At 37.7% G+C, this 23,532-nt stretch overlaps 1 protein-coding gene across 2 annotated transcripts in view; it reads right to left on the reverse strand.

Moving 5' to 3' along the window:
* Positions 1-23,532, reverse strand: part of spata20 (spermatogenesis associated 20) — a 129,920-nt gene that overhangs the window by 101,144 nt on the left and 5,244 nt on the right. For both annotated transcript variants that reach the window (XM_006635078.3, XM_015355909.2), the window contains exons 6-11: positions 22,970-23,171; positions 21,833-21,963; positions 20,888-20,992; positions 14,864-14,938; positions 11,497-11,709; positions 9,996-10,188 (exon numbers count right to left, since the gene is read on the reverse strand). In XM_006635078.3, coding sequence (XP_006635141.3) covers positions 9,996-10,188; positions 11,497-11,709; positions 14,864-14,938; positions 20,888-20,992; positions 21,833-21,963; positions 22,970-23,171 — 919 coding nt within the window. The remainder of the gene's footprint in view (positions 1-9,995; positions 10,189-11,496; positions 11,710-14,863; positions 14,939-20,887; positions 20,993-21,832; positions 21,964-22,969; positions 23,172-23,532) is intronic.

The raw sequence follows: 23,532 nt of genomic DNA on the forward strand, positions 1-23,532 counted from the left end.
AAAAAAGATTATCTCAATTCTACATGTGGTTTGCAACAAAGCACCTAAGTGATACTGCAGACATGTGGCAAAAGGTTTTTTCTTAATGTTTTTCTTAAAAGTCTTAATGCAAAGTGTAACATCTGATGAAAACCCACTTAGACAATCCAACCCTAGTGTCAAGCACAATGGTGGAAGCATTGTTATACTGTAGCTCTCATTTTCATCAGCAGAGACTGGGAAGCCAGTTAAAACTGGTAGGAACATCGATGGAGAAAAAAAAAAGAAAAACTTTAGAGAAAACCTGCTTTAAACCAGGACAATGACCTTAAGCACAAGACCAAAGCTGGAGTGGCTTAAGAATAGGAAAATGATAGATGTTTATCAAATCCCTGCAGCATCTAGGTAAAAACATGAACAAAACAAAATGTAAATCTTTTTCATTGGTTGCTACTTCAATCTCATTCCCACCAGTACCATTTATTGTTAACCACATATACTCCTGTTGTATTTCACACTTACCTTACTAAACTGCTCTGGACAAATGTCTGCATTAACAGCTTTGGAGAGCTTTAAAATATTTTTCTAATAAGGGGAAATGTTAAGTCTTCAAAGCTGACTTTTAAGAAATGAAAAAAACAAATTCTGAATCAAAAGTTTAAAAACAAAGACTTCAAAATGCCTTGGCAATGAAGCAATGAGGTGAATTCAGTTCTGTTCAGGCACATTTTGTTCCTTGTTCGTCTTGTATGCTGATCAGTATATGCAGAAGAATTCCCTTTCTCAAAGCTATATACTGTAGCTGTAAAAAAATTTGCTGTGAATGCCAAAATCTGGGTCAGCTCTCAGCTGGGAACATTAGAGACAGCAAAGCAAGAAGGCAGAAAACGGTGAAGCAATTTGGAGACAAGGGAATAAGAGTATACAAGGTAAATTCTCAGAAAGCCTCCCACAGCATAGGAAATACTAGAAAAGGCCTTTGAAACTGAATGGTAGCATGTTAGTAAATAATGTCTCAAGATGATATTTAACAACATAGTACAATGGAGGGTATGGAGAATTTTCATGTTTAAAAAATCATTGTCATCCACTTACATAATTTAAATTATTCCAATCAAAACTGAAATCAAAGAAAAGTAATTATTGCTTACTGGATGACACAGTGATAGAAACCTAATGTCTTAAGTCTGGTGCTGCCAGTAAACATAAAAAGTTCATATTAAAGTACTGTCACTACACTCACTGTCCTTGGGAATGTGAAAAGCAGTATTTTGACAGTGAATTAAGTACAAGTAGTTTATTTCAACTCCACACACACTGAGTTGTGCCTTGTGTAGAGTCTATCCATAGTCATCCACAGTCTCCACAAGGAAAATGCCTTTCAAATGTTTTTTAATGTCAGTGCAATGAGGTGTGTTCAAAAAAACATGTTCAGAATACCATTATACTGTCTACACTAAAACAAACTACTCAGTTAAAGGGAAGTTAGTTTATTCTCCTGAAGCACTTGAAAAGCCTGTGATAAAAGAATGAAAAAATCTCAGTCTAACAAACAATTACAATTAATTAAATTTATATTGTACTCATCATCCTAAGATCCCAAGGCCTTTAAAGTGCAGCACCCATATTGGTGACACACAGATTGTTCAAGACCAGCATGGAATTTAGTCAGTACACTTTAAAGAAAGATACAAGATGTGAAGAAGGGATTAACTAATTCCTTTCTGCATGGGGACTGGACTTCTAAGTAACAGGCTAGAGTTATGGCAGAAAAGGGGGACAACTGATAAGGATTCCAGATGCCAGCTACGAAATCCCCCAGGGAAGGTAACCTAACACTGACCATTTGGCAAAAGTCTGTGAACTGTCAGAATAACGTGACCTCTCCCCCATCACCATAGTACTGAGCTATGTCAGAAGTGGCAGAAAAGGGTTATTACCATATTACTGAGCTACGTCAGAAGCGGCAGAAAAGGGCTATATAAACTGGAAGTTTTGTACCGGCGCTTTGAACAATGCTTCGGTTTTGTTGTTCTTTGCGGGAACAAGTCTTCGGTTTTATTGTTCCTTGCATGCAATAAAAATCATCTGTTTAACTTCATCTCGGGATTGACACTTTCAAAGACAGAAGTCCGACAAAGAATTCCTGCACCCAGAACTGCATTACCCTGGTGCTTCCCTTCCATCCCATCAACTTTTTTATTCCCAGGATACTAAAAGATAACTTCTCCATTGCACAAGATGAGCCCTCAGTTGGAATGCTCCCCTGTCATCTCATGTTGCATAAAAGACCTAATCCGCTCAACCTTCTCGTCCACAGTTCCCTTACCCGCCAGCAGGCACCATCCACACTAGGGAACTATTCCTGTAAACATGCCTCTAGTACCACACATACACAATACATTACCCCTCAGGCTGTTTCAGTATGAATCGAAGGTGATCATGTGTATGTAATAATCTTATTTACTGCATCTCTTGCAGAAAATGCCCTGCCATTTACATTGGTATGACGGGAAAGAGAGAGCCTATTTCAGGTAACATGTTAGAGCAGTGAAGATCAAAGATCTCTCAAGGCCAATAGTTCCTTGTTTCTCCTGTTCTCCGCTATTTTACTTACCTTTCTGTCTATATTGTGTTATAGGGGTTTTAGGATTCCTATTCAAGAACATCAGTAGTCACGATTATCCTTAAACTTGGATCACACCTTCCCACTTCTCTCAATGACAGTCGAATATCTTTTTTTAAATCATCTATGCATTTACATTTACAGATTTGAGCTTTTCACACCACTCCCCCTGATTTCCCATCCTGTGCATACTCTTTCTCATCTGTGTATCCGTTGCAGACTCCTGTCCTTTGTTCTCCTAGGCTTTATATTCTCACCACCTTATTCTCTCTTTCACACCTGAAGAAGAATCAATAGCAAACTCTTGTTTCTTTTTTCTGTTTTCAGCATTAAATTAACCTTGTTTCTTTGCCAACCAATGCATTCTGACACACTACCTACTCACACATCTCAGTTCATTAACTATTGTAACGTCAAGATCAGCGTAACGCTAATAAGGAGTTCTGTCCTTGAGAGCTGTCCATCAGCACAAGGCTTTGGGTTAAGAATTATTCTCTTTTTTCCCCACACCAACATTACTACTTGAGATTGGTTAGCCAGAAGAGAATTGGACATCTCTCCAACGTATCAAGTCGGCTTAGTATCTTTTTCTGCATGAGACTCTGGCATTCAAAAACCGGCTGGAATAGTGGTTCACACTTCAGAACTTAAGGGTTAACTTGTTTTCTCAAACAGAATTAAGTTTACAACAGTAATTATATTAACTTGTCTTTGGATATCTTAATCTTTAATAATTGTATGAGACTGATTAGCTTATGAGGTAGACTAAAATGGATGTTATTGTAAATGTTAAACCCTTACTGTATGTTATTTACATAACCTTTTAATACCCAAGTGAATGAACAAGCATTTTGTATCCAGGCAATTTATTTTATATTTACTATAATTTCTACCAGTGCTTTGTCACAGTTTGTTCTTCTTGTGAGATTGACCACTCAACTAATCTCGGGGGACAGCACCATCACAATAAAAAAAAAGTATGTTGTGCATTTTGAAAACATTTGCAGGAAGAGACTATTATTGTGATTGGTTCATAAGTGCTTTCAAAATAAACTGTTACCATTTTATGATTGTGCATGTAAATACAACCACATCACTACATTTTTTGTGACCCATGTGAGGATAGTTTCAGATTGAAATAGAATCAATACAATAATTATTAAAATAACTTATTTGGTTATTACTGTATCTCTGTTGGTTTCCTTATTAATTTATACAGTACTATGTGTGCGAGATAACTATAAGAAAGATACAGTTGCCAGTTATTCTGAGATTATGCGAATACTTAATCATTTAGTGTTTCAAAAAGCCTTTGCTTAGTAACAACAATTACCTGTTTATCTCTAAATGAGACATTTAATATTAAGATCTCGGACAGTGACCACTACCAGGACAATACTGAAAAATTTGATTTTAACCCCTTATCTGACAATCCAGATCCATCTGCTACAGCTGTTATAGTCCTCCTACAATCGCTTCCAATAATTTAGACAGTGCAAGTTTGTGGGATATTTGATCTAACTCTCCAGTTTGTAATATGGAGACACACTTAAAGTATTTAAAATGCATGCTACAGTTTACAGGTATGTCCAAAGTTACTGAACATATATTGGACAAAGTAATTGAACAGGATAAAATGTTTTTGTTTTAAAGGCAACAGAGAGTTTGTACTGTAAATGAATGGATTAAAAGGCAGAGATCAAATATTTTTCATAGTTTCACAGGATTGTGTAGTGCAATTGTATGACAAGTATTCCGTGTCCATTGACACTCTTAATCAGTTGTTGCTGCTCACCAAATTAACCATGAGAAAATATGTCCCCTTGTGTTATTTACTAGATACTCAGTTGATCTTATCTTACTGCAGGGCATAATTAACAGGGTTCTAATGAGAATGTTAAGTTTTAATACCTGAAACACTTGTCTAATACCAGAAACACACCAACTCTTGTATCACCAAGCCAAGACCTCCTCCTCCTTCATCAGACCGTCTAATTGTGTCGGAAGACCCCAGGCAGGTGGGCCCAGTAAATCACAACATGGAGTTTCGGACACCAATGTTACCCCAGACTACAAGCAATTTCTGGGTTGTCTTGTACAAAAAGGCATATTGAAGCACATGTACTGTATATTGATGTTGATATTTAAACTGTTTTGCAGTGTGAGGCACTGCTAGACAGTGGTTATGAAGGTTGTTTTATATAACAAATTTACTAAGACTAAGACATGAAAATCCAGAAAAAGACTCGGAGTGTACATTTGTAATGTAACAGTTATTAAGTTACACACAAGATAATACCAGGACCACAAACACAGCTTAACTAAAATCATTGCCACACCAGCCCGCTGTTAAGCAAGAAGATGAGTTATAGCAGATGGGCCTAAACAGGATTGAGCAAGTGAGGTACTCTGCTGTCACTCAGTTATAAGGTACAACAAAGATGAAGAAGGTTTGCAGTCGCAAATTGCGTAAAGGTTAAAATAGTGGAAAAACAACAAAATCTGTCTGGGAGCCACCCTAATACAGGATAGAAAGTAGGGTTGATGTGTGGGAATTTCATCACGTTTGTCTACCATCTAAGAGGGATGTAATCTGACACTTCAGCAGGACCAGAATCAACACCCTGTAGTGGTGGGAGACGTTCATATGGAAGGACTACAAGTTGGCAATGCAGCTCTCACTGTAAAAATTTTTGTTGAATGCCTCTCCTGAAGACATGCTCCAAAGAACCTTGTGCAATATTCACAACAACTATTGGTGCCCCCCTGTCCACAATCCTACGCAGTGGATTGGATTCAATCAGTTAGGCCACTACTCACAGGTTGCACCTCAGCTGTCTCCTCAGGCAATATACAGTAGCTGCAGACCTGTTAGCTAAACAACATGTTATGGACACATGAACCCAGGTGAAAATCCCTTGGATGTTGATTTAGGCATTCAGCAGTTAGATCAAATTGTTCCTTGGGCCTGAATTAGTTAACTGAAGTAGTTTTAGTTACATTTCATTCATGCCATTTAATTTGGTCGTATAAAATGTCTTATATTACATTCAAAACACTGTCAAAAATCAATATAGAAGCCTTGGAAATTAAAGGAATGGAATAGAATTTGAAGAAGTAATTTCACTCTTAAATTGTTTGTACTGTGGTGCAAACATAATTTGTACAGGGCTGCGGACATTTATGTGGTCACATTAGTAGATTTTATCTTTGGTCTTCAACAGATGAGGGGCTCTTCTATAGTGCAAATCTGTCAATGAGTAGAGGAAAACTAATTTTGAGACATACAGTATATTCATAGAATATAATGAAAATGTTTCTACTTTCACTACTGCAATGTTATTATAAAACCTTTAATTTGAACCATCTACCTCATGATTGCATGACTTAATTAATGTGATAGCATTGTATCAAAATGCAGAAGTCTTTCTTGTACAATGTAAAGAATATTCATCCTCAAACAGGTCTTCTGCAATTCTGCAATAAAGGATCAATATGAATCTTATACTGAGACACTGTATGAGACTTTCTAATAAGAATGTAAAAATAATATAAATTATAATATATCATTTAAATATAATCTGTAATAAATATTATATATGTAATATATAAAATAATTTAATAATATAAATATTAATATTATGATAAACATCCAGACAGAACGAGAAGTACCTAAATCCTTAGATTCACTTATATAAAATAATATATTATTAATAATAAATAAATAAAAATATATTATAAATAGTCAATCACTAACTTTTTAGACACTGTATTATTTCAGTCAAACAACTACCATAGGCTAAGAGTATTTTAAGCTGTTCACCTGTGATTAACTTTTCCAAAACATATACTTAAGTGATATACTTATCAGTTCAGAAATATATAATTTGGTGGTTTAAATTTTTGTCACATTGTTTCCACTCATAACAGAACTACTTATATTATGTTGCATTTTCTTCTGGTAATATTTTATAAGCGCTTTTCTTGGTTTCTGTGTTGTACGTGAAGCACTGCCAGACGCCAGATTTTTTCTTCTTTTTCTTCGAAACCATGATTAACTCACAGAGCCAAAACTAAAGATTTATAGATCTAATCCATTTGATTGTTTTATCAACAGGTCCTCAGTGGCAAGTTTGCTACTACAGAAAAAATGCATAACAACAAGTATGAATACAACAGTTTATAGGATGGCACAGTGGCAAAGTGATTAGCATTGCTGCCTCTCACAGTGCTCAGGCCCTGGATTCAATTCCATATCTGGGGTCCTATCTGCATGGAGTTTCTATGTTCCTCCCAATGTTCACGTGGATTAAAAAAAAAATCAAAAAAATTACTGGTAGGTTAAATGGGTTCAGGGAAAACTGGCTCTATAGTGAATGTGTGCATGTCTGTTCTTGTGTGTGTGTCTGTTTAGCCGGATTGGCATCCTGTCCAAAGTGTATCCTGTATTGTGTCCATTGATAATAGCTTATAAAAATAACATCACAGATAACAAACAACAAGCTTACTCCCAATAAAGCCAAAACCACTCAGTAAATAGATTTCTTAGTGTTAGCTGGTATCCCTACTCAATATACCCGCTTCTAGGTTTGCAGAGGCTCTATAAACAAATCCTGTTATGTGTTTTGGAAATTTCTCTTTTTATCAAAGTGCTCTTATTTTATTAATCTAATTACTGTAACACAGCATAGGTACCTTCACATTCTGTCTAGACACCCATACAAAAGCACACATTAAGGGTTCATGAGGGATAGAAAGAAAACAAAAGGGAAAAGAGAGAAACAGCAGACCCCAATATTTGCCAATTCTCTTACAATATAAGCTGTATGATTCACCTTGCAATCTGCATACAGTTACTGCACTAGTACAGTATTACACCTGTTGCAATCATAGCATGTATGCCTCTATCCAATTTACATCACAAAATAGACTAAATTTCCAGGTACAGTATGCGTGGCACCATGTTGCTGTCATTTCTGCAGTGAAATTCACTTGTACACTGCATTACATAAGTCATTACGGTAACTAGTGAGCAGAAAGGGATGGTTTAAACTACAATTCTTGCAAATTATCTCTCTCATCCACAGTGAGATCAGCAGTTTGAGACAACATGGTGACCATAGGGTACTTTTACAAAGTTCACAATTTGGTGCTTAATTCGAAATTAGTAAAAGTTTGTGATACCATCAATTAATTTATTTTATCAAATTAACAGGTCTGAGAAATTGTGCCTGCAGTTCCCCTTCAAGCCAAGAGCATCTGCATTGAAGTTACCAACTCCAATTTAGTTAAAAACAGAAGCTTCTCTTTTACCACAAGCAAAACAAACTTAAAATGTAAACCATTGGTAAAGACTTTGTGAGTACACTTTTAGTTTGCTAAAACCATTAAAGTTTAGTCGAAGATTGACACGGGAGTGTCTTGTCAAGAAGCTTTTCACAGTAACCCAAATGCCAATCTTCCTTTTAATTGGGTTTATGAACTGTAATTATGGCTCCCAGACTCCAGGATAAACAGCTTCTTGTCCCTCAGGAGTTAATTACCCTACCACCAGTGGTGGAGAGAACAGGTACGCCTCTGGGACCATAAGGCTGGAGAGGAACAGATTGAGAGGCAGCCTTTCTGCTTCATACAGCTAACTTCTCCATATGTCATTTCCCACACTGTATTCTCTAGGAAGGGTCATACAGAAAGTAAAATTTTGGTACAAACAAAATTTCATCAGAATGTAATATACATAAATTTCATAGCGCAGCCTAAAAATTGGAAACAAAATGAAAGAGCTGCACCGCAAACTTGTATATTGAAAATTGAAAGAAAAAAAACAGATCAATCACTGCTCTCCTGAACCCTGAAGCAAAACTAGAACTTGATTCAATAAACAATATTCTGACCTCAAACCCAGGAGTGTTCAGCTAGTTGTATGACACCCTTTTATGGAAACCAGTCACAGTATACTAATGGCACAAGCAAAAGATTTTCTCAGTTGCTATTAGCACTCACACTAGCAAATATTAACACACTACCTTCACTTTTGAAAATGGTAAAAGGCTATATGCACTGTTTACTCAGACAAAATAATCCAGGGCACTTCTACAACACTTAGTTAGTACAATATAAGGATAAGCCCAACTTTAGACAATACAGACAGGTTAGGCACATAAAAAGATTCAAATTAGCAAAGGCTTTTCCCAGGTTCCACTGTGGTTTCCCAGACTCCCAAAGAAAACCTACAGTATTTAACATAGAACCACAGAATCAAATCATACTGTTATGACCCAAGTATGGGCCATAAAGTTGAATGTTTAGAGTTCACAACTTGTATGCACTCCTCAAGGCCTTATTCAGAGAGCATAAAACAGTGGATAATTGTTTAAGTGTCTGCCTAGCTGTAGGTGGGCCAAGAGACAACAAAGGATTAAAAGGGGTTTATGATGGTTTACTCTGGTTAATTAACTTCATGGTACAGCCATAAAGAAGGATAAATACATATTGGAAAGGAAGACACAGATGTAAGACCAGAAAGGAAGACAAGAAAGAAAAGAAGAGAAACATACCAACTCCTCTTGCTTAAAGCTTGTGCTATCTAAGAGAACCTTGTTCTGATCAGTCTTGAAGACCAGATTTTGGTTATGTAATCTGAATCTGTTTTTCTGTGAAACATGCATTTGTTTTAAGAATCGTTAATACAAATTTGTCCAAATTTGACTGATTTATTACTCTATCACCAAAACTGCAGCAAAGAATATCTCACATACCATTTCTCATATGCTTTACATTTGCCTGAATCTAGGGTTACTTCCTGGCTCTACTAGTATAACAAGTTGGAAAACCTATTTTGATTTTTTTTTCATATTTTATCATTATTTATATTGCGTAAATTGAAATCCAATTTGTTAAAGTTATTTTTACAAATTTTGCACACTCTAGTATCAGATGGTAGATTAATATCAAAGCATCCCTCTGTTTCCAGGATAGCTCCATAGTCAATTCATCTAACTTTCAACAGTCCTACTGTACATATCCTTTTACAGCTAAATAAAAACAAAGTTTCCTAAGAGTTTATCTAGCTTTTTAGCACACATATCTTTTCTCTCTGTCACTCTGCTGATTGTCTTCCAAAAAAGACAGTCCTCTGTTTCACTAGGATTATATAACAGCTGAGTATAATTATCCCTGTCTACAGCTGCTCAGTTATGGAGACTGCCTACAGAAGCCACCCAGGACACCTCAGGTGCACAGTCCACTCAGAAATGCATACTCCCTCACACCTTCTTTAAACTCAGGTGACTTTAACTTGTCTGGGGCTGCAAGGACATCATAGCTCACTATGAAGGCTAATAATAATCTAAGCCACAGTTTGTGATGGTCGACCATTACCAGGTCTTACCATTCCAGGAAGACAGCATTTTGCTATCAAGATGGGGCCGAGGCCGCTGCTCTCGGACCTTAGCAAGCCTCTCTCTGCCCAGTTTCAGAATCTCCTTCACCCTCTCCACACTCAGGCCAAATCTGGCAGCTGTCAGCTCCAGTGAACACCGAACAATCAGAACGTTCTGGCCTTTCAGCTCTCCATGGGGGTCCTGCAATAACAAACAGAGGTCAGCGATACATGACTGATTTTCTCAGTGGGTATCAGCTCAACATCAAGGTCTCTAATTTGCAGTCAGTTATCGCCAAACACCAATCACTCAAGATGATGACTTTTAATGCAAGCCACCTCCTCTGAGCTCTTAAATGATTCTGAATTGTCTCTTCAATCACAAAGTATACGAAATAATGGCAGTAGAATTATTGCAATGCAATTTATTACGTGTGAACACCATTCTTTCTTTACCATGACCACCTGTACTCATTCTGTATCTTCAAGCTTTTACTTTAGAAAGTGGGGAGCAGGGGTGCTCTGGAGAAGTGGGCTCTGATGATTACTGATAATCACATAAGATGACAGTTTGAAAAAGAAATGAACATTTGTTTCTTTACACATATAACAGCAATTTACATAGGACATTTAAGAAATTAGGAAACATTAGGAAATTACCAGGCACTTGCAGGTTTGCAGCACTCTTATCTTGCAACCCCGCTGCAATGTCTCGAACAATGTAAGTCTTGTATCCCCTGTAACACTATTGTACTGTATTCTTTGGTGATGACATTTGTCCATTTTTTGTTATATTGATGTGTTGGACACTGGTGTACTGTATAACAAATTTCCCTCAGGGGAAAATAAAGCTTGAATTGAATTGAACAGAATAGAATTGGAATCGAAGTGAAGTGAACTGAATTATCTGTGACATGCTAGAAAATGACTAGCTCAAATGAGGGTGGTTCACAGGAGTCTACCTACAGTACATTTCCTCATTCACCAGTGTGTGACTGCAGAGTTCATAGCCCACAAGGCAAGCCATGAAAAACACACAATAGGTGATTCAAAATCAGGTGAGTAATTGGTGATTCTAAATTATAAAATCACACCCATCACACCCAAAATCAGTACCTATGATCAACCTTGATTTCTCTTAGTATACTCCGAGTTTTTAATCTCACAGGTCTGGACAGTGTGAATACACAGCTGAAATACCTAATGAACAAGGAGGTTAAAATTTGTTGACAATTTATCTCTCCTCCCCAAGTCAGAAGGGAAAGAGGTCAGGTGCAGAAGATTCAAGACCTACATTTTGTACTTTATAAAAGTTTTAAGAAAAATCAAGTGTTCTTTTTTCACATAACTTAACTGGGAAATAAGACAAAACAGAAATTTCAAACAACTGAATTACAGAGATGTACAAAAAAGATTCTTACAAGGCATGACAGCAACTGTTTTTGTTTGGAGAATCAACCCATTTGTCTAGAGAGGCCCTTTGATTTTCTTAATCTGTGAAAGTACACACCTGCTCTGGGGCCACATTGCCCTCCTCCTTCACCCCATAGTGATTGATGAAAACATCTCCTATGGTGGTTGCTTCTGGTGCCTCTGACAATGGCTCTGTGAGGAGCCTCTTGATTTCTTTTTGGGTCCACACACAGAAGGCTCCCTCTTTCTTCTCTGTGGAGTCCACTGTGGGATATGAGTCTGCATCCTCTGCACTGTAGAAACCCCCAGACTGCAAAAAGCCAGAGAGCAGACAAGGCTGCACTGGGTACCTTCAGTAAATATTTTTATTCTTCTGCTTTAACATAGGTGACAATGTACTGTAAAACATCTGTGTGGTGGAGTCAAAGTCAAAATGTAAAATTTAAGAGTGGAAGATAATGTAAATTAAAATGAAAGGTGTTGAAACACCATACTGTATATACAGAATGCCAAAATAGTAAAAAAACGGACAATAAAGGATGGTTTTACAGTTGTTTAATATCACTATGACTTCATTGTTTGTTCACTCTCTGAGCCAACAGGAAAGCCTGTGAAGTCTGGGGCATTATTGTGACTTTCTCCTGGTGCCCCCCACTGAATGAATTCACTTAGGAAAATAAAAAGAGAAGGAAAAAACATCCTTACAGAAGGAATTTCAGTCATCAGACTTCATGTCATAAAAATCATACTTTCAAAAATAGTTTTGTGATAAGACTGATAATATTGGAAATTAGGAATTGCCAAACAGCACTGCAAAACTGTCTGAATACCACCAGCATCACATGTCTCAGAGACAGAATGCACTCTATAGAACCTGCTGGACACATGCAAGCCTGTCTAGCAGGAGGATGAGATATAAAAAGAAAAATACATAATGAATAAATTCAAAAACATATAATATACTTCCAGACTCTTTGATACCCCATCTTGTCCTGCCTTCAAACACAGTTTTATTACCTTTAGGAGAACATACTCCCGCTACTCTCTTCCAGTGAAATACAATCAGCAGAGCCCCGCATACCCATTTTAGAGCCCCAGCACTTTTCCAACATATAGTGCCTCCAAAAGCAGTTGGAAAGCAGAGTAAAAATTGTATATTTGTAATCACAAAACTGAAATGAATGATAAATAGAATAAGTAGAAGGTATTCTGATTTTTGCACAAAAAGAAAATTACCATTACCTCTGTCTCAATTTCTGGTTTGTCATTATAATCTATTGTAAAAATGTGCTTTGTGCTTCAAGCTGTCTCCTTTGTTGTGCATGACCAAATATATAGTATAGGAGAACAAAAGCTGGGAGAGAGAAGGGGCAGGAGGCGGGAGCAGGGGACAGACAGAGTCCGGAGACTGCTTCAGAGAACATGTTAAGGCTGTGAAGATTAAAGATTTCTCCAAGCCTATTGTTTCTCATTTCACCTCTGACGGCCATGATCACACTAATCTCTCTGTCTGTGTTTTCAAAGATGGTTTTCCTAACTCCCAGATCAAAAAGACTACCGAAACTAAAATTATCCTGCAGCTAGGATCTGACCCTTCCCCTTCTCTCATTGACAGACTCATTTTCTTCTAAATTCTCTCTATTCATTGTAGGTTTCATTTGACACCCCTCTTCACCTATCTTGACTTCACACTTCCTGATTGGCCACTCTTTCCGTCCCCTGCTCCCGCCTCTGGCCCCTCCTCTCTCCCAGCTTTTGTTTTACCTTTGATTACTGCCCTGTCTTTCTCACACCTGAAGAAGGCTCCATGGCCGAAATGTTGTGTTCTTTCTTCTCTTTTCAGCATGAAATAAACCTATGACTTGTGCCTTTGCAGCCTACACATGTTGACGCAGCTACCCACCCGAACTTATTAATATAAATATATTTATATAGGTGGTAGTGGTATCTAGTGGAAAATAAAAACAAAACAGCATTCAAATTCTTTAGCTGGGTCACTTGCTGTGGATATTTTGGGAAAGTTTTGACATTCATTTTAACTAGATTTCCCATGAACACTTGTTGTTCTTATTTTTGGAGAATTTAACATTTGTTTGCAACATTTCCCATGAACAGTTGTGAGGTTCAAATTAAAAACTATAAACAACATACAGTATACTAGAAGTTGAAAAAGCTTAAAAAAGAGTTAAAAAATGTATTTTGATGGAAATGATTATGGAAATGATTGATGGTTTTAATTGTCTGTTGTTTAATCGATATTCTGATTTTTTAGGAAGAATTGATGCTGTGGATTGATATTCTGTTTAAAAAATCCGTGTTGTTTGGACTTGTGGGGACTTTAATACAGATGTCTGTGCAGTCCAAAGCACCTATTACATAAGGGAATACAGCGAGAAATGTTTAGATCACAGTGCATATAGCCAGCAGCCATATCACCCTGCAACTCACAACTGGCAACCCACTGAAGCTAAGCAGGTGTGAGCCTGGTCAGTACCTGGATGAGAGACCTCCTGGGGAAAACTAAGGTTGCTGCTGGAAGAGGTATTTGTGGGGCCAGCAGGGGGCGCTCACCCTGTGGTCCATGTGGGTCCTAATGCCCCAGTATAGTGACGGGGACACTATAGTGTAAACAGGTGCCATCCTTCGGATGAGATGTAAAACTGAGGTCCTGACTCTCTGTGGTCATTAAAAATCTCAGTGCATCTCTTGAGAAGAGTAGGGGTGTAACCCCGGCATCCTGGCCAAATTTTCCATTGGCCCTTACCAATCATGGCCTCCTAATAATCCCCCTCTATGAATTGGCTACATTACTCTGCTCTCCTCCCCACTGATAGCTGGTGTATGGTGAGCATTCTGGCACACTATGACTGCTGTTACATCATTCAGGTGGGGTTGCACACTGGTGGTGGTGGAGGGCAGTCCCCATTACCTGTAAAGCGCTTTGAATGGAGTGTCCAGAAAAGCGCTATATAAGTGTAAGCAATTATAATAAATATATCTACAGGGAACAGAAGATACATTTACAGTGGATAAAATTACGTGAGAGAATAGTACCAGGTATTTAATGAAACCCATGTTTGATGGTATTCATTAATGTATGGCCAGGTAATGCTATGAATACATGCAAAAACCACTTTTCTCAATGAACATCAAACACCTTATGGATTCTAGATGACTGCATCAGTAAATCAGTCATTAAAAAGCTAATTTAATTTTGGGTGGGGATTAAGGACCCTTTTATCTTAATTTGCCAGTGTCTAATACTTCAACATGATAAGAACCTAAAACATTGTCTTTTAGCAATTCACTGGTCTGACCACTTCATCCATTCAGAAACTGCTTCACTCTAATACTTTATCTGGTTCCTGGTCCACAGGAATCCAATTTCAAAGAGCTCCAACCAGTTGATTTCTGAAGCAGTATGTGAATAGACACACGTAGTAATGAGGGAGAAGACAGGTTACCTTGTCACTCAGATCCCGAGAGACATAGCACAAAATGTTCCTGGCAACATCTGCAAAGAACTCATCCCCAGATATCTGTTGGGGAAAAACAAATGCATCACAGACTCCAGCTGCTAAAATGTGCTGATGCAGGAACAGCAGAGTTATTAATAAACATTCCTGCTAAAAAATGAATAGATTATCTTCATTCATACTGAACTTTCAGACAGTAGGTTCTACCTCAACAATGAAACAACAGATGAGCAAAAATCAATTTTATATTTTAGTTCAGAATTGTATGCATGTAAAAAACTAAATTCATTACATTACACTACATTTCCACTTGCAGATCTATTGACACTTGAGGCTTATAAAGACATAATCTATGACTGAGCATTCCTGAATACATCTGAAGAAATGGAGTGACAGATAGGTAGGTTGTCAAAAAGACAGATGGACACAGTGCCAGGCAGGATCTACAAGGATCTACATACTTATCTACTAGGATAAGTTTGTAACTGGGCAATTTATTTCATGACTACAGACACTCTCTGGCGGAGCAGTGGCTCTCTGGCTAAGGATCTGCATCTGTGGCTCAAAGGTTGCCGGTTCAAATCATGCAGCTGGCAGAGGAATCCTACTCTGTTTGGGCTCCTGACAAGGCCCCTAACCCCAGCTGTTCCTGGGGCGCTGTACAATGACCCTACTCTGACCACAAGCTTCTCTCTCCCTATCTGTGTGCCTGTTGGTCTCATGGAGAGCAAGTTGGGGTATGTGAAAAGACGAATTCCTAAGGAGAAAAGTAAGGGAATTAGGTCAGTGAAAGAGAATAGCAACTCGCTACTAAGGAACAATAAATATATAATATATAAAAAAGGGGGAAATTATTTATTTTTCAAAATATTATGAAGAAGAAATTAAACATTACAGCTAGTCCCTGCAGTTTTTATTGACCTTAAGACCTTAGGTCTCCTAACCTGCAGTTTGAACTTTATCCTCGAAGAGTTCTTGTGGGAAACCTAATCCCAGTAATAATTAGGTAATAAGCCTATGAAGTCAGAATAATTATACATTTAGAAACTAAATAAGATGGGTTTATTGGTGCAAATCAAGAATGTGATGCAAAGAAAAATGTAAAAGACATACAAATTACATCAAGTGCACCTGTTGTACTTTACAGCTGCAGAAGCAACTTATTTTTCTACACCTGCAATTTACCATTGAACCAAGGACAACAAAAAAAAAGATCACAGAGACACACAAAACAAAAGGCTGAGACTGAGAGGTAGAGGGGGGGTTCTCTGTAAAAGGTAGAGAAAAAGTCTCGAGACTCCAGCTGGCTGTAATATTGTTATATATAATGTTATATATAATATTATATATATTGTAACGCAACGGGGGCTCAGGCGGGCGCCCTTGCCGCATCTGGTCGGCCCCATCCCGACTGGAGGCTCGAACCCGGGACTTCCGCGTCTCTCTGCAGCGACCTAGCCCCGTGAGCTAAAGAGAGATCTCTCTACAGCCCAGTAGCTGTAGTCCTGCTATCACAGGGAAGGGCGGTGACATCACCTGCTCTGGTACGCCGGCTCTTACACAGTGCCTGTCGGCCGTAAGCGTTACAATATAATATAATGTTACATATATTATGACAAATAATACCTCCATTAAACTATTAATAGCCTGTTGCAACCCTTTTTCTATGTGAAAAAAAAGTTTTAAAATAGCATTAGAGAGCTTCATTCAACCAGCTTACAAATTTCGTAGGCAGTCAGGACATTTGACCCAAAACAAGTGCAGTCTGGATTTGGATACACTCCTATTAGTGGGATCCCATTCAAGGCTTTCATGATGAATGCAAATTTGAAGTGGATACATACACTACAAGCACTATGCAAAATAAAATCACGGCCAAATGTGTTTGAAAGAATTTTGCGGGGAAAAAAAACTTTCACACAGCCATATTAATCCATGACGGAAGAACAGGTAAATAAACTGAAAAGTACTATTTAAAAAAAATAACTCTCTTTTCTAATTTTTCTTATTATTACATAGGTTACAAATCCCACATCTTTCTATGTTTATAAGTGACTTTAGAAAAGTCTATATTGACCTTTTGGTGTCGGAGGATTTAAACCTCTTCAGTCTTCAACAGAGATTTCAAGGAGTTGTAACAGAAGTTTTCAAACTTTAAAATAAAAACACAAAATTGTGAAAGGTATTAAAAATACGGAAAGGACTCAACAGTGGAGTAGGGATCCTGGGCACAAACAGAGATGAGGAGGTGATATCTTTGGGACCAAGAATACTAAGTATATCTTTACACAAAGTGTGGTAAGTGTTTAGGACAAGCTGCAAAGCCATGTTATTGAAGCTGATTCCCTTGTCAACTTCAGTAATTGGCCGAATAAGATACTGTAAAGCCACCCTAGGCATGGTATGGCGAGGGGCGGAGCTCCTCATTGAGAAATTACAACTTTAAGGGCCTACAACTGATTTGGAAATCAGTGATTTCACAAGGGACAGCTGCAAGTGGCTCTATAGCAGCATTACTTATAGGAATCACCTGTTTGCCTCCATAGAGAAAGACAGAGACCGAGGAGAGCTGGTGAGAAAGAGAAAGGAAGTAGGAGAGTGTTTTCCTGTAGCAGTATGCTGCGAGGCTTGATTGTTGCTGTAATCACCGTTAACCAGCAGATTTGGTATTCAGTAAGGCTGACTGTTAAATGTTAAAGCAGCTGGTTATTCAGTAAGACTGACAATGCATGTGCAAAAAAGTAGCCAGGAATTCAGTAAGAAAATACACAGGTAAAAAGACCACTTAGCCAGGTGCTCTGAGTAAATGCACCAATAGTGTTTAGTGAGTGTTTGCAGGCAGCAGTAACTAACTTAACTAATGTATAAGCTAGCGAATAGTATCTAAGCAAACAAATAGAGCTTAAGGTTCCTTTCATTTATAACCTTTCTTATGATCTTACTTACAACAACTAAGCTGAACAACTGCACCTTCTACAGCTCTTCACTGACATCATGCCCTGATAAAGGCGTCAGCAACCTACTGCATGTGCAATGAAAAGGGCACATGCAATTAAAGTCTAATAAGCCATGAAGAAATTTAGTTAGGAAATGATAAAAACTGCTGACTGTTCGGTAATTTTGTACAACAAGCTAGCCAATGAAAGCTCTTTGTCGTCGGAAAAAAAATGATTCACTTGGCTTATTTACTCACCACTTCATTTTTAGAGGGACTAGCCTATTGTTTTCACAGGAGAGCTCGCAATCCGTGACATTGATAACATTTTTCACACTTAAGTGTAAGTCAAACACTGTAAAGCAATGGGAAGGTTTTGGCAGTTTGTGAGCTGTCTTGACACAATCAAGATATCTTTTTGTCAGAAAAAGGTCAAAACTACCCTGAGCTGCACAATGAAAAATGAGTCACAAAATTACTGTTTCTAGCCCACATCACCACGCATATGAATGAATTCAACCTCCGTCTGCAAGGTGCAGGGCAAACTGTTACGGGTCTTTTAGAAATGTTGAAGGCATTTCTTGTAAACTTGCCATTTTTTCTCAGGACATCGACACCTCAACCTCTTGTTATTTCCAACATCTTAAAGAACTTTGAAAATATTGCACAATCTGTGTTGCTGAGTTTGGAGAACTGCCATCAGAATTTTCTTTAAAATTTCAGCATTTCCAGCATTCTGGCCCAAAGTTTTATTTTCTAATTAAACCAGACACATTACATTTTTCAGTATTTCAGTGGATTGATGTTGAGGATTTTGAAATGCACCATAGTAAAATTAGCTCAACATTCAATAATCACTCTATTTTCAATTTTTGGAACTTAACTAGCACCTTAATGAAACCAGCAAAAGTTGTCAAATGTCTTGCATTTTGTTGAGGGTGATTTGTGAATTTTTTCACAACTTTCAGTTTATCATTTAAATATCTAATTATTTTTTTATACACAATGTTACAGGTATCAATAACATTGTGAAAAAAATACTCAGGGTTTTCAAACAACTGATGTTTAAAAGAACAATTTGGACTTTTATTTCAGCATTTGGATCAACACACCTCTGTGAACAGGTGGTACAGTATTTTCACACATGAATTTAGTTCTATAGCCAATTAACAACTTAACAACTGAATCAGAAGGGTAAAATGCAAAGGAAAGGATCACAAAGTATAAGATGTGAATATTAATTTATTATCATATTTTAATATTTTTAAAATAAAAATGGAAGCAAGACTATTATGGACACTAAAAAGTATCATTGGAATGCAAATCTCATAAAAACAAGTGCATGAGCAAACTCATGGCACATCCCTGTGGAAAGTCTGCTGACCCAGGACTAGGCTTTGATTAAAAAAAGGTTCTAGCCAATCAACAAGGAGTACTATTTAAGAAGGAATTACAGTAAATGTACTGTGATTCTATTTTTGTGAAGAAAATCAGTAAAGAAACACCAATAGTCTTCTGCTTCACCATTCTGGATATGAATGCACCTGTCACATGACATAGAGTAAGTATACTGTATACTGGACACAATACAGATTCTACAAAGACTGTACAAGACAGACTGTACAAAAAAAAACTTTAAAACTCCCCAAATCCCCTTCTTTAACCTGAAGTTACATTTTGTAGAATTTATAGATGTTACAGAATCCAGACTTTCTTAAAAGCGACAGCACTGCGAAGCTTACACTTATAAATAAAAAATCCACTGATCACATTCATACACCAGATCAGAGCTTGGCTTATTAGAAGGGTAATCACTCATTGGAAAAAAATCTAATCATTCATTTTGCATTCATCACCAGAGCAATCATTTGTGCCAGTCAGGCCATAATGGGGATGAGGTCAAGGTCACTTTGCAGATTCTGTCTCATTTAATTTCCATTCCCATCCCAGAAAGAGCAAAAAATAATACATTTCTAATAGCTTTAAACAGCAGAAATAGGATTCAGAGTTACAGAAGATAATTACATGAGACATTACATTTAAGCCAACTTATTTTAACAGAATAAATTTAGGAAATTTCAGTATTTTAAAAGACTACAATGATGATGTTTTAGGTTTTGAATGTCTTGTTTTTATCTTGCTTTTACAATCTATTTAGTAAGCCATACATTTTCATTCTTGGTATCTTGTTTTGCTTATAAAAAGCAATAAAGTTGTTAATTCTTTAACAATTGGTCAGCCATCAGGGACTGGGATGGTAACACAAATTCCTTTTTCTTCTAAATCAATTTACACACTCAGTTACAAAGAGTACAGCATAAATTTAGTACATCAATACTTTTTAATCTCCTTTGTGTAGTAAAAATACATTTATTTGAAATCTCAGACAAATTACGCATTCGAAGTTGTAAAAACAACCACTTCATTTCCTACATTACTTCAAAGTGCTGGTATCATGCATTTCCCTATTATAAGCTTCTTATGTTAAAGTCACAGAGATATTGAGCATTGGATTTAAAACTAGAACTAGTCATCTGAGATTCTCTAGCGCTCTGTGCTTCTTATGAAGATCCATATGAAACTGCAAGAAGTCTTATTTCTGTGAACACTGAGCGCCCTCTTGTGGCACTGAAGGCACACTGCCATGGCTTTGAGCTACCAGCCATTCTCTACACAGCTAGCAAGATGAGTGCACAGGAAACACAACGCAAGTTGTGTCCACAACACTTTATCATGATTCAGCTGACACCACAGGACTAAGGTTATTTGTGGAGAATCCCCACTTGTAATAGCTTGCCAGCAGGAATACTTGCACATAAACCACACCACACTCCAAATGAACATACAATCCAGGCTCTCTCTCTCCATCTCTGGGAACAAACCAACACCCTTATATACAGACAGAACCCAGTAATTAAGCCAGTGTGGGAATTCCAATATTCCATACAATTAATGTTCACAGATGCAACTGTTTACAAATGGTGAGCACCATTTAGAAGTGAATTGCAAGTTTTAGCATCCTCTAGTGGCGAGTCCATGGTCATTACATGCCTCCGACTGGCATTCTACAAACATACCTGGAAAGCTGTAACATAAGCCACTGCCAGCTGGGCTTGGTCATATAGCATCTTCTCAAAGTGAGGAACATGCCAAGTGGAGTCTGTGGAGTAGCGATGGAAGCCCTGTGACATTAACAAACTCATGGTTATGACAGGGGAACACATCAACCCTTACCGATTCAATACAAATGAATGAAAGGTGGCAGTTCTTAAATTGCGCTTATTCAATGGCTTATGGTCATTGTAAATTTTTGAATGTATCAGTTAAAAAAAGATAATTGCAGTCAGGTATATGCTGTATAGGACATCTGTGTGGGCCGACAGCCAGTGGACAAATTATAGAGAATGCTGCTATTATGAGATGACCCGAGGTGCGCTTCAGGCCATTCTGACTATGGCTAGAATGGACAGCACAATGCCAAATATCTTGGCATATCTGGGGCAATCATTATGAGAAAAGCCAATTGAGAAGAAAATGTCACAGCTGTGGTAAACTGAAGTGGAAATCCTTCTATATTGAAGACATGACACAAACAATGCATCAGTCTCCACAATGAACATTCTTTCACTGACAGTGCACAGGCAATAGACGTTAGACATATAACTATCCAATGTCCTCTCAACCTGCTTGACTACAGATGATGTAGGATACAGGCATACTGTACCTCCCTAAGCTTATTTGAGAATGGTGTAGGCTAAAAGTTGGCATTTAACCTATCTAGCTAATTTAGGTCCTTGTTGCTGATTGATCCAAGGATTTCACCCAGCTGTCTCTTGAAAGATCCTTCGACAATGACTGAGTAGATTTTTCAACACAAAATCTTTTGCCCTAAGACGTGCCTTCTTTTCTCAAATTTAAATGCGCTTCCCTGTAGATTCCACTCATCAAAACCTCACCTTTGTTAAATAAACACCTGATTTCCCAGGGAATGATGCAGCAACGGAAGGAGATGGAGATGTTACCTGTGCCACATGATCGTGGATCCCACCCAGTGCCATCATCTTGAGTGTGTGCAGTGCCATCTGCAGTGCCAAGGCACCCTGTGGGGAGGTCTTGTGATGCGCCCAGTATGAGAAGAAAAAATTCAGGTTCACTGGAAAGGCACAGAGAAAATAAAGTCTGAGCTCTGTGGAATCAGATTAATTCCTTCTGCCTTCACCTTTATTGGCTGACCAAAGATCCTGATCTTCCTGAATACCTTCCCAGTGTTTCTTTTTGCTGTGAAGGTGGAGTTTCTTTTGTATCACCAAAGAAAATGCAAAATAATATATTAGATTACAGTTTAATTTGATAAATTTAACAATGGGGAATCATCTTAATACTGTATAAACAAACCGATTATGATAAGCTATGGTGAAGTCATTGCTCTGCGATGGATCGGCATCCCGTCCAGGGTGTCTCCTGAGATTTGAGATTTGACTGTCGATAGCGCATGGATTCTGACCCCAGCTGGAGAATTCTAGCTTGAGAAGAGTATTGACTGATGTCAGCTAATTAGTCAAGCAATCATTGGCAAACCAGGAAAGCTGCCTCTGAACCCTTTGTTTATGTGGGTTCAACAAATTAATCTGTAAACTTGCAAAATTACTTCCACATAATGTTCAGAAAATAGGCAGTGCATTGTGTTTAGAAGCAAAAAGAATTCAAAATGCACTAGAGTATAGTGAGGTCTGACATTTCAGCATGGCTCTTTCTCAACATAAAAAATGACATTCAAACAGAAAAGAGACTAGGACCAGAAGACATGAATGGAATTTCAATATAGTTACATTCAGGACAGAGGACCAGAGGTGCTTCCTTTTACTGATGGTCACAATACGTTACAGCTGGAGGAATTATGAAATAATGAAACAGAAATGCTGTTATAACTTATTTTTTATTTTAAAATAAGTATTTTATTCTACACTCTTTTCTTTCTCAGAAAATTGTCATTTATTTTGCTTAAAAAGCTTGGGTTAACTAATCTCTGTGGACATTGAAGGAGCAGTAGATATCTTGATTACTTGATCTTCTTGATAAATACACACCAAAAGACTGCCTTTCATGTAGTCCTACCTATGTTACTGTAACCTGCTGCCTGGAGTTTCAGGGCTCCTGACCTGGTGTGGGGAACTTTGGGAACTTGCTGAATCCTCCATACTCCTCATCGTATGAGCTGGCCAGCTGTTGAAAGCATTTCTCCATCACATCTGGGCAAGAGGGGGGCATCTGTCCTGCCTTGGCAGTAATAGCTGTTCCTCTCCGAAGTGCTTCCAAGATCCGCTCACTTTTGGTTACTAGCACATCCCTGTTGTTCTTCCACTGCAGTAGCACACAGACACACACCGCTGCATTCACGCCCTCTATATACAAATATTCTGGCATTTACAGAACACACTTCAAATGTGTTGCAATAACATTCCGTTTCATCTAAATTATTAGTATAGAGACAAAAGTGAGAATTAAACTGTCCAAACATATTGTATTATTTCTAAAGTCTGAAAAAGAAAGGAGTGAGACACATAAGGAAATTAACTCATGAAAATGAACAAACTCCCAAGACTTTCAGATCAGTCTGAGAACGCAGTTGGGTTGGCAAAGAAGAAAGATGTAGGAATGATGGAAGCCAACTGACAGTCAAATCAAAGGATCTTGGTTACTCTTTGTTAGAAATTAAAATGGC

This window comes from Lepisosteus oculatus, chromosome 9 (assembly GCF_040954835.1).
Source record: "Lepisosteus oculatus isolate fLepOcu1 chromosome 9, fLepOcu1.hap2, whole genome shotgun sequence".
Taxonomy (NCBI): Eukaryota; Metazoa; Chordata; class Actinopteri; order Semionotiformes; family Lepisosteidae; genus Lepisosteus; species Lepisosteus oculatus.